The sequence below is a fragment of the Hyalella azteca genome, unplaced genomic scaffold (genome assembly GCF_000764305.2).
Source record: "Hyalella azteca isolate HAZT.00-mixed unplaced genomic scaffold, Hazt_2.0.2 contig10032, whole genome shotgun sequence".
NCBI classification, from domain to species: Eukaryota; Metazoa; Arthropoda; class Malacostraca; order Amphipoda; family Hyalellidae; genus Hyalella; species Hyalella azteca.
Genome location: NW_025940084.1, coordinates 60,873 through 77,100, shown reverse-complemented (window position 1 = coordinate 77,100; position 16,228 = coordinate 60,873). Strand labels below are relative to the sequence as shown.

Sequence of the window (16,228 nt, the reverse complement as noted above, 5' to 3'; positions counted from 1 at the left end):
TTCCTGATTCACAGGATCTGGGGACGGCAACTGAAATTTATAAATTCACATTCATATCTTCAGAGGCTTTGAGATTTAATCTGCCAGATTACGTTTGTATTTTGTTCTACGTTCACTTACAGGAAGACTTGGTAATTGTTATGGAAATTTAAGAGAAGTCAAGAAATTAATTCCATCCCGCCATTTAACTTTTAGCTAAACATTTAAAGCAGCGTCGACGCACAGCATTAAAATAGCTCAGAAACAGAGGAATGCATATCGTGATGTCATGATGGATATTTTACACTACAATTCTATACCTTTGTTGTTTGAGCCACAACAACTTTTTGAACGACACCTTTTCAGGTCGTAAAAGTTTGTTAACTCAGAACAAATGCATCATAAAAATTGAACAAAAGCTTGCAATATCCCTGGTACTATGGCTACGCCCGCCAGGCATTCGAATGACACTTTTCTAGTTCGTATGGCAGATTTCTTTGTGGACGGTGAATGCATGCATGTTTTATAGCAGTTTCCCCTTTGCAGTTAACAGGCAGTGAAGCTTGGCAAACCTTTAGGAAGCAGGGAGCGCTTTCAACAGTAACTGTCATAGTCATTCACCTAAAAAGCTCCCAAATAACTGCACGTAAGGCCATCCCAGGCTGGTGGTGGAGGCGTTAGGCCCTGAATTTCTGACACAGCGAGATTGCGCTTCAGTTCATGCACTCCACTTGATTAGCGTCACTTTTGGCGAAGGTGTTTTTCGACAGTGCATACTGAGGGAAAATTTGTTTCGTAAATATAAACTGAATCCATTCAAGATTCAGCATGGTCAATGGATAAATGATGTGGAAAAATTCTTATTTCATCATTCAAGAGGAATGGCAGCAAAAGAGCAATGTTTAGGAACGGTTTTGCTGGTGATTGTTCTTCTTTATGAGACTTTCCCTAAAACGCGTACCTCGGAGACAACACAAAAATTTTGAGCTCTCATCAAATGATTTCAGCTCGTAATAATTGGATCTGAGAATCAATCCCCTGAATAGCTTCATGAAGTTCCAAATTCTGTCAAATACCGTGTGATTTGGCCAATTATTCTCGCATGGAAAGGTCGGTTGCGCGTTTCGATTCACCAGTAACAGTTTTATCGTAATAAAAATTTGGTTCTACCAATCACAGGACAAGGCTTTTGGGTGGGGGAGGGCAACGGGCTTCGATTCGGAGCCTCAATGCATGAATAGTTATTTCTATATATTTTTGCCCGCGTAATTGAAGTTTTTGTCCACTTGGGGTATAAATAAATGGACTCACAACACACACCACCAGGAGGTGAGTGTCTGGTATTCCTGGTGGCAAGTGTCCCGTCAGTTTGTAATCATTTTGACTGGACTACTTCCTTGACTCGTATTCATTCAGTGCATCTTCAGCTGTCTGCAAGCCTTACAGGCAGGCCAATTGGATGGTTCGTTCGCTTTAGTGAACACACAGCGCTCCGTATCGTGTGGGAGATCTTTATGCTAAACGAGTATGCCATTATATCAAATTAACGTTTACGATAAAAATGCTACAAAGGTGAATGGGTTGCAATAAGGCCTATTCATTTTACAGCCATTTCAATTTGAAAGTTACAAAAAAGTAATAAGTATTAAATTTTAGCTTCGAGTCTTTGGTAAATGATTGTTATCTCCTAGTAAAATAAATTAATGGCCTGGTTTCGGTGGGATAAAGTTCTAACGAAGGGCGAATTAGTCGAAAATATAACACCGAATTCCTGAAAGGATTTGTAAGACATGGAGATCGATGCTTCCATCACCGAGTTTCCTATTTTAACTTCGTAATGCGTAGACAATGTACTACGTACTCGTGTATGCCTATTAGATCACAAAAAATGGACAAATTCGGGAAAGATTCAGCTACATCCTGTCCTTCAGAAGTGCCCTGCAGGCTTCGCGTTAATTCATCCTCATGCAAAACAGCCGCGAGTACGTTGACCCGAAAAACAGGTAGTCCCGTTTTCAGATGTCTTTTAACTTATTCCTAGGGCGTAAAAGTATACGGGTAAAAAATGCTGCAAAATTTGTCAAATTTCTTGCCGTACGTTTGGGTAGTGAAAGGGTTTCCTTTGTTGCCCAGAACACTCACGCGAGATACCGCCCCCGACCCCTTCCTCGCCTCGTCAGTTTCTTATCGGCCGTATTGAAGAGCGTGCAATTTTTCACGAGAGCCGCCGCTGTACCAACACAGCGAAGTGACCCTCCACGAGTTTGATGTTTGCTCATCATTTGCATGGCATTAAATGAGCCGTGGGCTGATGTAACCGTCACGCTTTGTTTCTAACCGGATCCTGTATAATTTGATAATCAGTAAAAATATTGAAAGTTTTAAGGTTCTGTTCAATGAAATAAAAGGAATGATATAAATTCAAGAAGATTCCGATTTGTGAGTCACTGAATGTTTGAAGCAACTCATAGTTTAAGTTGCTAACTTAAATTAACGAAAGTAAATGAACAGCTTTAGAAATAATTCCTCAATTGTGTTACCAAGCTTCATATTGATAGTTTTAGAATAGTTGTTTCACTTGTCGTGTCGTTGGAATTCTCTTAAGTCCCAATTAGTTCAAGACAAAAAATGAGATTTTAACCAAAAAATTTCATTTGAAAATGATTTGGTCGTTGCCCCTAAAATCCTCATTGTAATAGAACGTCCTATTGATGGCCGACCACCACAATCGGACTCTGAGGAGCAATTCATTCATTTGAACTGTCGTTGATTTGGGGAAAATTGGGCAGGCGACAAATTGATTTGGGCTGAGGAGAAGTTCGGGACAGAGACGAGCCACGAATGTAAAGCGGACTCGTGCGGTCACAATGAGACGAGCTGAACAAATCGGAAAATCTTGTATAATTTACAATTCCAAAGACTTGCCTTCGGAACGATAAATATAGAGAGACGATGATCTCAATGAAAAACTTAGTTTCAAGCCCATTTATCATTTTTTATCACTAATTTCACGTTCCAGTAACAAATTTTTGATAACTGTCAGTCGTTCCACTTATTTTCAGATCCAAGAAAACATTTGTACACGCTGCAGACTTTGATGTAATTGATATGCTGAACTTATACTTCATACAAACAACATAGTTATCACCCCTGCTCTTTCTCGGGCCACTGGAGAAAGATGATCTCTTGGCTGTGGGACAAACTTCATGTAATGAATCGTTGTGGCCAGTAATTGGAGTAAGAAGATCCGATAAACCAATATCGGGAGCACCCAAAGGGCTCAAAATTTACGAGTCTCTCGATTATTCTTCCATTTCACCGCAGGATCTCACCTCAAGGGGCTGCTCGATACGTCATATCAGAGTGATGAAGATATTTTGTACTCACACGATTTTGCTCACACGATTTTGTTGACGACTGAGAGTTTTGTTCGGGGTCACCGTTGCGTGTGGATAATTTTATAACTTTTTCATGGCAATTTTGAAAATTTTTGTCTTCCTAAATTCGAAGTGAGTCTAAATAGTGGTATATTAAAAGCTCGCTTCTTAATAGCAAAATATGTCTAACGACACACTGCTGTTAGTAATGGTAATTTCTAGTAATGTTTTTTTTCTCTGAATATGATTTTAAATAAAATACAGATAAAAACGTGAATATTTCCAATCTTGCAGGTCGAAATAATAAAAATATTTTGTTAAGAAATTCATGGATGGTTTTTTCCACAAGTCCTTCATCGTGTCGATAGTTTTTTTCGCGAGTTATTAACTCGTTTCTATTCTTTACTATTCGAAAAATCATGTTCACAGAATATGTGAAACAGAAAATGGTACAGCAACTCATCAATGTCTTCTGGAGACCGTTCCTTGAGTCAGCATACCAAACATATATTTTTTAGCTTCTCTTGTACTTCACCCTTCATATCAATTAAAAAGCGCACGTATATCTGCCCAGGAGTAAAGGAAGTGCTGTCTTGTTACCCAAAAGTTTTCCCGTTATCTAACTGCGGTAGCGGATTTTTTAAGTTGCCTCTCGGCTGGAGCGAACTCTTGTTTTTTGCTCTGATAACGAATGCGCGTAATTACTTCCTTTTGCCCCGAGTTTGGGAACGCTTGTGACCACCAATTTTTGCTCTCCGGGTTCCGGTGCTGCAAATGAAGTGCGATGAAAGTCATGGATGTTCACACTCTAGCCTTGGTGGTGAATATGTATTTTTTTTACATATTTTTCATTTAAGATGTTCCAGTTACTTGGTATAATGTCGATATCCCGCACACAGCACCATGAGAACATGATTGAAAAAATCAATAAACTTATTTCATTTGTTGATAAAAGCGAAAATAGATGTGTGATCAAGTTCATTTGGGTAGTTGTATTTAATTTGCTTTGAACAGAAGTCAACATTATATATACTGACATTACTGAATTCTTTATTGCAGGTATTAGAATGAACAGGTTAGTGTTGAATTTTCAATCTAGGAAAAACGTGTTTTCAGAATTGAGTGTGACAACTATGAACGCGTACGGTCAATGAATGTATTGTAGTAACAAGTTCAGAGAGTGCACGACTGTTTTATTCAAACATGTCATTGCGAGGGCAAGAGTGGACACTGGCTAACAAACTCGCTCGTATCAGTGTATTCGTATTACTGCTATTTGGTACGGAAACTCATTCTTTGAAGCCAGATGATCGGGCGGCTGAACAGCGAAGCCAACCAGGGCGCTTTTTCAATAGCATTTCTGCATCGGAAAGCTTCCCGTTGGACATGCAGCTCGTTCATTCACCGCCCGACGACATCGATGGCCGATACCTGGATCAGGCTGAGAGACGAAAAAGTCGAAATTCCTTGCAAGAAAACCGATCTAAAGTATCCGATTTGGCGGCAACTCATCTGTCCTACAGACCGGAAGACACAGCCACCGCGTTTCAGAACAAGGAAGCAAACAAGAAACGGCACAGCGATCGTGAGAACGACATGGCGAAAAATTCAGAAACAAACAGAGGTTTGAACTCAAAGTCACCAATGTTCGATCCCTATAAAGTACAGCCTGTAAATGGTAGGAAGCCACTTCTCTCGAGCGCACTCTCTTCCTACTACTTACCTGTCAAATATCCTGATGGAGGCTCTCTAGATTCACACGAGTTCGTACCTAAGCATTTCCCTCAAAAGGTTGAGTACGGAATTGAGGGACGTGAGAACAACGCTGCATACGAGCGCATTTCTGCCACTAGCGAGCAAGACGATCTCATCAGAGCGTCTCTGACGACCACTGACTCGGTCATGCATGCGAATCTCGGTGACCGCAACCGACACACCAGGAGCAAATCTGCAGCCCGCAGGATGGCGGTGGGACAAGGAGTCCTGCGCAACGACGGCTCCAGCGGCAGCCATGGAGACGAGGAGCCGGTCGACCCAAACGAGGAGTTCAAAAACAGTGAGTAATTCGCAACCTTATTGTATCTCTGATTTTAATTTTAATATTTATCTGACTTAATTTTGGTGATTATCCCGTTTTTGCTTTGAATGTTATAGTGTAAGTTGCCTTTAAAATTACATAGTTACAACCATTTCTAAATTGAAAAAAACAAGCGAAGAAAATTATCATCGTAGGTGTGATTGAAAAAACCTTAAACTTGCTTCAGTGGCGCTCCAACGCTCGGAATTCCCATGAGGACAGCGATTTAAATAATGCCTGTAAAGTTTCCGTGATGTACGCGCCTTTAATGGCACATGCAATATTAACTCCCATTTCTGCTGAGCAAAATGCCTCAATTCCTTTGAAAATCGCGTAGCAAATTTTCTGAGCGCGTATATCTCGCTGCTGTGTCCGCCCACCGGAAATTTAAACAACGCCTCTAAATTGAGAGCGCGGGAGCCTCTCTGCTGTATCCGAGCGATGTTCAATTTGTGAGTACTTTGTACCATTAGAGTTGCGTTCAGCAACACCATTATATGGCATTTTGCCTGCATAAATAATAATTTTTATCTATTTTTGTTTTCAAATGCTGAAGACTATTTTGTTTAACATAATCTTTCCTAAAATCAAATGGAAAAAAAATGCGGGGAAATAAATTTATGATTTATTGAACTGGACAAATAATTTTTTTGCATCCTAGGTTATTATAAAGAGTTTCACAGTAGTTTGAATTTAAATGTAGCGGGAAGTAATATGAAGAAGCATCTTCTAAGATAACACTGTAGTCGTTTTTTATTTACATTATTTCAGCATTATAAAGCAATTGGCTTATATAATTCTCATTTTTTTTTCGAGCTTGTAGTTACACAAAATTCCCTTTGACAGCTCAATCCTTCGACTTGGGTAACGCTTATTATATGTCGGATCAGATAACTGTTTTTTGCACATGTTTTCTGGTGCCGTTGGCCCCATAACATCTGCAAATGACAGTTACTGTAATCCACGTATGCCAGTCGGAGAAAATTCTGGCGAACAGAGAACTGCACCATGCACGAGCAGTCAACGTCTGGAGATCTTCGTGAAATATGGAGATTTTCGGAGAGATCTTTCTCCGCATATGAAGCGATCTTTCATTCTGGAGATCTTCGGTGTAACTTAGCTCCGATCTCTTGATCTTTCTGTGTGACTTAAATTTCAGGTTCATCACGATATATTGTTCGATAAGTTACAATGAAGTTAAATTTGATATTTTAATGTCAAGATATTCATTGTTGGACAAGAAGCCATTATGACTAAAAAATTATGAACCATGGTTCTTAAGTATTTTTTGTTTTGAAATAATTGCTATAAACAGTTCATTAAATTTCTCATTTAGTTTACTCATAATGCTTCAAAATATCCACCGCAATAACATTATAGGTTGATACAGACGACACTGCTCCTCAACCAGCGGCGAGGTCTGGTGTGACCACTGACTAGTGGTAGAGGTCTATCGTGGTTTGGTATGACCAGCGGTAGAGGTCTGGTATAACCAGTGGTAGAGGTCTGGTGTGACCAGTGGTAGAGGTCTGGTGTGACCAGTAGTAGAGGTCTGGTGTGACCAGTGGTAGAGGTCCGGTGTGACCAGTGGTAGAGGTCTGGTATGACCAGTGCTATAGGTCTGGTATAACTAGTGGTAGAGGTCTGGTATAACCAGTGTTAGAGGTCTGGTGTGACCAGTGGTAGAGGTCTGGTGTGACAATATCATTGACCTGGTTTGATCGAGCTAGGGTTAGATGTCTGCTTGCCAGACTCACAGACCCTACATTTGCTTGTCAGACTCTCAAGACCACCATTTGCATGCTGTGAGAGTATTTGTATCCCGCAAGGATGTGCGTCCTATGTACAAGCTGGTACAACCTTTAATTGAAGGTATAGCCAATGTAGGAGCGGAGGCAGTAGCTCTCAAGCTTGATCGCGCTGACTCGAGCTACAGCAGACAAGCCCTAACTGTTCAGGTCGTCTTCCCTCTGAGACCTTCACGATTTTGATCTATTGTACAATTTCATGCAGTTTGTGGATAACTCCACTTACAAGACTGATTTATACTCTGAAATCTAGCTTTTAAAATATTCCAAAAAGACGCACTGCCATTCATCGGTTAATTCACCTTGAGATTAGGCCGAGCCTAGTTGCGAATGCCGAACGGACCTACTGCAGAGCCCCAGCTTTCTTTAGCACTTACACATGCAAGGCATAAAAATCCGGCATAAACATCTAAGTGGATTAAGCTTGAACATTGCAACCGGCACATGCCGGCACCGGCCCACCTTCAGCAAATAATGAAGCAATTTCTCCCACTTAGTTGTCTCCAGTAAACAATTCAGCGGTATTGCACAATGTAGGCAGCAATTTGCAGTAAGAACCACGTACGGTGCAAGCAAATTGATTAACGGAAAGTAGAGGTTGATATTCTGCGCACAATCTTCTTGTGATTCCTGTGTTCAATAATTGTGCAGGAAACGGCTTGGGAGATCGAGGAATAACAGCTGCCGGCAACGGAAACTACAGCAATAGAAATGAAATGTTGGTTTTGCTAGAAAATATTTTCACGGAAACGCAACATTGAGTATTAAGAAAGCATTCTGAATCATCAGCATTCAAATGTTGAGGATTTTGTAAGTTCCATCCTATAAGATGATCAAAATTGCACCAGAAAAGTACAATGTTTATACAAATAATGACATTGTATGATCGAAATTCTGCATTTTAATAGAATTGTAATGTATTTAAAAGCAGAAATCGGGTTTAAGTGCAGCCCTGAGTTCGTATCAATTTAAATCGTTAATAGATAGGTTTTGCTTTTTTGATTTTGATTTGTTGTACTTTTCTCTACTCACTTTTAATATTTTTATTTATTTATGAACTTCTACTCTAATATCAGCTGGTTAATTGTGCGCACATTCTAAAATTTTCGGACTGACCATGGAGCTGGACTGCGAAACGTTCTCTCTGAAAGTATATTACATTTTTGTCAAATTTATGTGATTTTATATATCTGCTTCTTCATTAAAACAGAAGATAAGCTTTGATATTCTTCAGCGTATGATATAATACTCGTATGAAATGAATATAAAGATGAAATTTTCGCGCAATTGAATCGCTATTTGATTAACAAATTATTGGGGGGAAATACATCATCAGGTAAAAATACTGTTAACAATAATGTGCCTTGAAAATGATTAATTTTTTGATTTCGACTCAACAGAACTCAAATTCAACGCTCGTGGTTATCTACTTCAATTTGCGGTAACGCTCAACTGTTAATATTCTAAATTTACATTGGCCTTAAATTTGCAAAAAATTTTGTACTTTCAGATGAAGCTGAAAAGAAAATTTATTAACCTGCAGCACAGTCTTTTAATACATTAATTGTGTGCTATGTGGCCATCCTGCGCGTTTACTGATAAATGTGATTACTCGTCGACGTTAACGCTCTGAGTATTGCGCGGATACTAATTTCAAACAAGACACAAAAAAAATTCGGTGCAAGTAATTATATAATAAAAGGAGAGGTATTTCCATTGGGGGTTTACTTACAATTTTCTAAATCGTTCCTCCGTAAAAATATCGTAAAGCGTGGAACGCTGTTTGCGAAAACAATTTGTTCCGCGCTGCAGTTCCTAAATCAAAAATGTTCAAATTGAAAAGTGTGCAATTACAATTTAGCTCCAGGAACATTAGATTTTTCATTCTAAAATTGCTACCTTCGTTGCTCAATTGTTTTGCAATAATGTTTAAAAAAACATTGTAAATTTACTGGAACTTTTTACTTTCTGGCAACGAAAATGTTGTAAACATTAAGTTCGGTACCACCGGCAGTCTACGCTTGGTTTTCGACACTGATGATCTCTGATTCAATGCAAGTAATGACGAATGTGGTAGAAACACATTTGATATATTAGAAATAATCTTATAATGATGAAGCAACACATTGGTTTATTACAAATAATCTTATAAATATGAAGCAACACATTCTATGTTATAAATAATTTTATAATGATGAACAAAACATTGTTATATCAGAAATAATTATAATCTCTCACGAACAGCTCCGTTAGAAACTTTCCAGAATGTTACAGCTGTTACAATAACGAAGGCAATTACCTTAACTTTGCTGGTGGAACTTCCATCGATATCGACAAATTTGAAGTCTTGAGACATTAATTCAAATTGTGGCAACCTTTATGAACAGCATAAAATTTAAGATATCTTTTACCATAAAGAAAGTTTGACTCGGTTTTACATCGTCATCAGCAACTTCAGTTCGTAGCTTTCCACCAAGCCTGCAGTAGACTTACATGCACTCATCTCACCTGCAAATTAAATATTTATTTTACAGCGCCAGCGCTCGGCAGGTCATGTGCCGAGTGCAAGTTTTTAGGCCAAGTTTTAAACTCCGCGCAGAATTTGAGAAGCCTCGGCTAAACATTTTCCGGGATGGTTTGTGTTGCTGAAAGTTTCCATTGTTGAGTCAAATTTTTGTCGTCACATTACTGCATTTTAGAAAACCTTGAGGTGAAGCGGAAAAGTTAAAGAAGCATTTCTGCTTTACTTGCAAGCTTGAATATTGAAATTTGATACTTCAGTAGGTGAAAATGTTTCGGATATATTTTTTTAGTATTTCGATGTATTTTTATTTCAATTTGTCAAAGTTATAAAAATATTTTATCAAAAAGTTATCAAAATATTTATTATCGTGGGTTATATGACAGTACGAAGATTCATCCGCTTGTGCTTAATTTTGCTCCGTATGAAACGAACATTATATGAAGAGCTTCTAAAATAACATTGAGAAGGGCTTTGTCTAAGACCTATTTCTAGTTTGTTGTGCCGCAGTAGCGACAATTTAATATTTTAAATAGCATTAAAAGTTTTAGCTTTTTTCGCTGAATTTGATATCACCCAAACAGGGCTAATTTGTTATTTAAAAGGTATTGAAGCTGTATTTGATTAAATCAGTTGATCCATGAGTTTATGAAATTATTGAAAACTAGTTACATCTCATGCAGTAAATATAAATTTATCATTTACAGACCTAAATCATCTACAGTAGCTTCAATTTCTTGCCTCCAATCGTCTCAAATTTCCGTTTACTACCGAATTTGCGCATCGCAGGATGTCTAACACTTCAATTTGTTCACTCTGTATTCAACATGCTGCAAACAGTTTCCGAAGCCGAGTGATAGAAAACAAAATATACAGTCAACTATTGTGATCCAATCACGCGTAAGGCTTTAATATTTCAAAGTAAATAATCGAAGATGATGCATAGTTCCTCACCATGCAGTGGCGCATCTTACATACTGCAACACCATGCAGTCGTAAGCCAAGAACAGCTTTAACGGTTTTCGATATACGTGGGCTTCAACCACATCTGCTTAGGAAATTTTCAGTAATTAGTACATAATATTAGTTTTAAAAACTGTGTGATTATCGACTGGATTATCACTGTTAACAGGTCATGAAGGAAGAGTTTTCAGGGATGCTTGTCTGGTACGCACGACTGGCCGTACAGCGATGTGATGACGTCAGCTCTGGTACACACGACTGGCCGTACAGCGATGTGATGACGTCAGCTCTGGTACGCACGACTGGCCGTACAGCGATGTGATGACGTCAGCTCTGGTACACACGACTGGCCGTACAGCGATGTGATGACGTCTGCCCTGGCCGTACATCACACTAAGACGGCCGACCAAGTTCAAGCATCGCTCAGCTGTAGGTGCGTCTAGGGCATTCTTTGCCCGGCCACTAATTAAATCATAACCTATGGCGCCATCCATCACTGCCGGCTCCTGAAATGAAGAAATCCGATTATTCGGCGGCGGAGAGGCCGAGGGCCTCGGCTTGCTGCTCAGTCGGCTACAGATTAAGGAATTTTTTCCCTCAATGCTTAACTACTTTATTTATTAACTATTTTGTATTAACTATATTAACTATTCTTACAATGCTGGCTTGTGAAGTCACCAGCTGTACGTAACTTTTGTTGATGATTCGAATATTCATATCTTATTCGTGTGACAAAACGTTTTGGTTGCACGAATAATTGTTTTGATGTCATAAATTTTTGAACACATTATTGAAAAAAATTATTGCGTCCTACGGTACGATAGTACACCAGATAGAAAGATTCTGAACTTAGGAATCTTTTCATATATAAAAACTGAACCCATTTTACTAGATAAGATTTTCGTAAAACTTTGAGTGCATCTTCCAATTAGGCTAATTTTATAGAAATTTCCACCAGATCCATCAGTACCCCAGACGGATCCTTATAGGCGCAAGATTCGAGTGGTTCTCCTCGGAAAAGCTTTGATTGCTGCCATTAGCATGAAGATGGACTTCAATTTAGTCCTACCTTCGCCTAGTGCCGCCCGACTCGATCAGATGCACGGCGGAACCTTTGCTTTACTCGTATTTTATTTTTATTTTACTAGCCATGGCAGGAAGGACTCAATATTTGTGAAATCAATTTATCACTCATTAAATTTGAAAATTATCTTAGACAACCAAATCTATGTCGTTATTATGTTTTTTTCTCACATCACTCTATCTCAGGGAGCATACGATGACTGTGAGTTTTATACCTGCGAGAAGTTCTACATCCAGGGAATTTTTCTCACCAGCTGCAAGGTATATTTTCTATATTTTATTAAGATTAAATTTCATTTATATTGGAGGCCGGTTTGATTGAGTCTGAACCTTCAGGATTAATTTTCTTATTTTCACTTGTCAATTGTAATGCCTAACTAATGAATGTAAACCATAAGTGGATTACACAGAAAATCAGGCAATCGAAAATCACGCTAAAAACATTTCATATCACTGACCAGAAAAGTAAATTTATTTTCAAGTATTGAAGGCCCTGACAAAAATTGCGCATAAACTATGAATACAAGACAAATGAATAAAAAATTCCTGACAATTCAGCTGCCCTGGCTGGACCAGAATTCCTGTTCCTATAGTTGCCTATGTCAGCGTCTGGCGTAAAATTAGGCAAAGGGAGTTCAAATGACGCGGAAAATCTCATCTGCATGTCAATTTGTGCTTGTAAAGAACTTAATTAAAGACATGTTGGGCTTACGCTGGTCGCAAGGCGCCAGGTGACGGTGATCAGGAATCACACTAGAATATTGATTGCTGCTTTGAATGAATTGGCTTGACCGAGAAACGAATACAACTTATATTAAATTTAATTACATTGGCATAGACATGCACTCTGTTTGTCATGGCAGTGTGGAGTATTTTAAGTCGTTGCTGGAGTGTAAGGAATTCAAAATCACACATCCTCGTATCAATTTTGAAATAATATATACAATAATCAAATTCATAAATTTTAAAGTGCATACGTTTTAAAGGGCATGAGAATATCAGGTGCGGGTAGCCATTCAATTACATGCTTATTTAATTTCGTAAAATTTACACCGCAATTCAGGACAATAATATTTCCTACAGCAACTGTAGCAACAGTTAGGCAATCGAGCCTAAAATACGAGTATTGCTTAAATTTGTTTCCGCGTTTACTTGATGTTAAGTACTAAAATTCACTATTAAAAAAATTAAATATACACTTATTTGGAAAATTTCGGATTGGTATGCTTTTCACCAATAATATACAGTCAAACAAAACTTTAAAATAGCATTCCGCAAAATTTGAATTTTGGAGAATGAATGGTAATGCAGCATTCACCTTGTGAATCCTTCGTGGTGCTCACGAAATATTTCATCCTAGGGAATACGTTCATCTCTATAAATATTATTTATACAGGCTCTTGGTTAAGTGCCGATGGCAATCGGAGGCCACAAAATGTCACTTTAGGCGCTCAATTTGAGCGGGCAATCCGCTTGATTGATGGCGGCTGAAGATGAGCTAAGTGACTGAGGCTGATTCACTGAGAGCCGCTATCGCTGGTGCAAGAAATTGTGCCGTGCAAATACCGCATGCGATTGCAGATAGAGCCTTTCAATAAATCAATGATTCCGTCCTAATTTTCCCTAATTGGAAAATTTTCATTCTCGTATAACAAGAAAAATATTATCACCGAATAACTAAGTCAAAAAATTCTAGCACAGATGAAATGCCAGGACTGAACAGTTGGACGGTATTGGGTGTTGTTATCAGCCCAACCTCTTTGAACAGTCAGGAAGGTGAGAAATCTGATGTCCCGTGAACATTGAAACGATTAGGAGATGAAATTCTTAGTGACCAGTCATTACAACAGATCACTATGGGGATCAAAATTTCTTAAAATACATAATTTGAATCAATCTTATGAGTCTCATGGCTACATTTAAACTTTTCTTGCTCCTAAAGGCATCAACAATTCGAAATTTTATTCATATGTTGCCTTCCATGCCGCAAAAAAATGGAATAATATGGAAACCGCAGATCAGTTTGTATTTTTCATGATATTTCCTCAGTCTCTCAGAGAAAATTCATTTAATTTATGCGTTCCCAAAAAAATTAGCGAGCAGACCTCTTTTCAATTCACGAACATAATATATTTAACCGCAACACACTTTTCACCGTAATTTCAATAAAGTATCAACCTAAGTAAAGAGTAAGCAACGATCGCGACTACTAAGCTCATTCAAAATTGTTATGGTGCGAGCGGTGGCAGTAAATAGACGTTATTTCACGATGCACAATCGTGCTTATAGACTTGTTTATGAACTTCATTTGACTTAACTTTACTTGATATTCCTCATACTTAATAAATGTAAAGCAGAAGCACACATAAAATACATATTTAATCGATATGCTGACGGTGTGCTTTTTGTATGAACGAACGTTGAAAGATTGAACTTTTATGTACAGCATTGGATCGCTAAAACTTGATAGAAATTGATTAGTTTTCGTTCAGTATGCTTATAAAGAACATTTATAGCGAATAATTTTCATGTGAACGTTCAATTCGACAAAATTTTCCTTTCCATTTCCATTTCAATGGATGTCGACTATACCAATATTTCTTTCCTGACTGATTGGAAGAGGGAAACGATTTGATGGAGACCATGGAGCCCAATAAAGATGGAAAACGCTTGCTGCCGGCCTTGAACCGTCCGCACCAATTGTCCCAATTACTGCAGTAAAGTCAATTACGACACGGAGCTGCCATGCGCCGGTCGTGCAGCTTCGTATTTTAAGCCGCGTGCACCAAGTTCTCAAAAAAGCCTACCATTTTCGTGGGACCGAGGAGGTTTCTGACACTGGATGCCTTAAGTTTATCGGCCCGTCCATTAATTAAAGAGAAGGAGGACGCCGCGGCATGCAATCCGGTTCATGAAATAATTTTGCGTCGCAAACCCAAGATTCCCCCAGTGCTGAGGGAACATTACTGTATTTTAGGCTTAAGTAAGAGCGAATAGACCACCTCGAAATATCTTCCTGTATACATGCAAAGATTACCGCGAATTCTTATCCAAAATCATTTTCCACCTTGATGCAGGTTGGAACTTTCTTGTGATATTTTGTTCCAGCATCAAGGTGGCATTGTTTTCTTGTGATAAGGCCAGAATAAGGCTGTGTAATCTCGTAATGATACTTTTATGTTTGAAAACCCATGGCCAATTAACAGCTGTTGGCCAAACTACAGCGATACAATTTTATTCTCAAGGGATACAGTAGATGACAATAATTCTTCCAATGTTTAAAACCATCTCTGAATTTGTAAATTTGATAAAAATATTTTTCCGGTCCGCATGGGTGAATGTGAATCAATGGTCAATCAATGTGCCAATGCGATTTGTTTCCTATCCAAAGTCCAAATTCATTTCATGACCGACTTTAATAAATTACTGTGTAAAGGAAAGTGATGCAACATATGGTTTTGTTAATTGTTAGAATACATGTTTATAAGTTCTCGTTTGGCTGTTTAGTTAAGTCACCTCTGACATAATCTCGTTCATTCGCACCCTATACTTTGAGACAGCTTCATAAATCACCTCGGAAGTTTGTGCCAATATTTATTATCTTCGCATTTTGCGACAATGTTACATATAAGTGGGGATTGTTTTATTATTATTCTTCTGTGTTATGTTTTGGGTCGCATCTTGCTTTTTTATGGCCTTAGATCAATATGTGTCTTTAATTTGTTCTATGTATTATCAAAAAGGCCCCAAAGTTCGAGTTAGAAATTATAGTCCGAAACACGGTTACGCGAAGACCCGCTCTATATTTTTGTGCTTGAATTTTGATTTTATCGTTTATGAATAATTTATTTCCATCATTTCCTTTAATAAGGCCGTAGGCCTGTCGCCGATTCTTAACATCGCAGAACATTCACAGCATTTTGCGGTCTCGAACTCGCAACTCACTGCTACAATTCTGCTGTGCTTAACCGCCCGGCCTCCTCGCCGATTCTGACCAGAAACTGGCGCACAGAGCTGGGATCGATCCCGCGCCTCTCTGCTCCAATCTTGGTACTCTGAACTGTAACTGCTGGGCCACCTGCTTGTAAATTTGTTTTAAACCTTATCTTTTGAGAGCTAGAGGAAAAAGAAAGATAAGTAAAGATGAGACAATAATGAAATGATAGCGTACCCAATTACCTTCACAGAAAAATTTGTATTTGGGTCATGATGAAATGCCACCGATGATTTGTGTTCTCACACAACATGTCCTCTTAAATACTTTTTGATATTATTTACATAAAATATGTTAATGATGCAGTGAAAACCGATCAAAGCTAATGATATCTTCAATCCGAAGGCTATCGAACTCTTTGAAGCATTTTATTTGCCTAAGTTGACATCGCAGTTGGAATATTTTCCTCGACGTCCACAAAGGCGC

General features: G+C 38.5%; 1 protein-coding gene across 1 annotated transcript in view; it reads left to right on the top strand.

Annotated features, from left to right (window-relative positions):
* Positions 1-4,420: 4,420 nt before the first annotated feature.
* Positions 4,421-16,228, top strand: part of LOC108682398 (nephrin) — a gene marked incomplete at its 3' end in the record, with an annotated part of 70,385 nt that continues 58,577 nt past the window's right edge. Inside the window, exon 1 of the mRNA XM_047882270.1 lies at positions 4,421-5,412. Coding sequence (XP_047738226.1) covers positions 4,560-5,412 — 853 coding nt within the window. The remainder of the gene's footprint in view (positions 5,413-16,228) is intronic.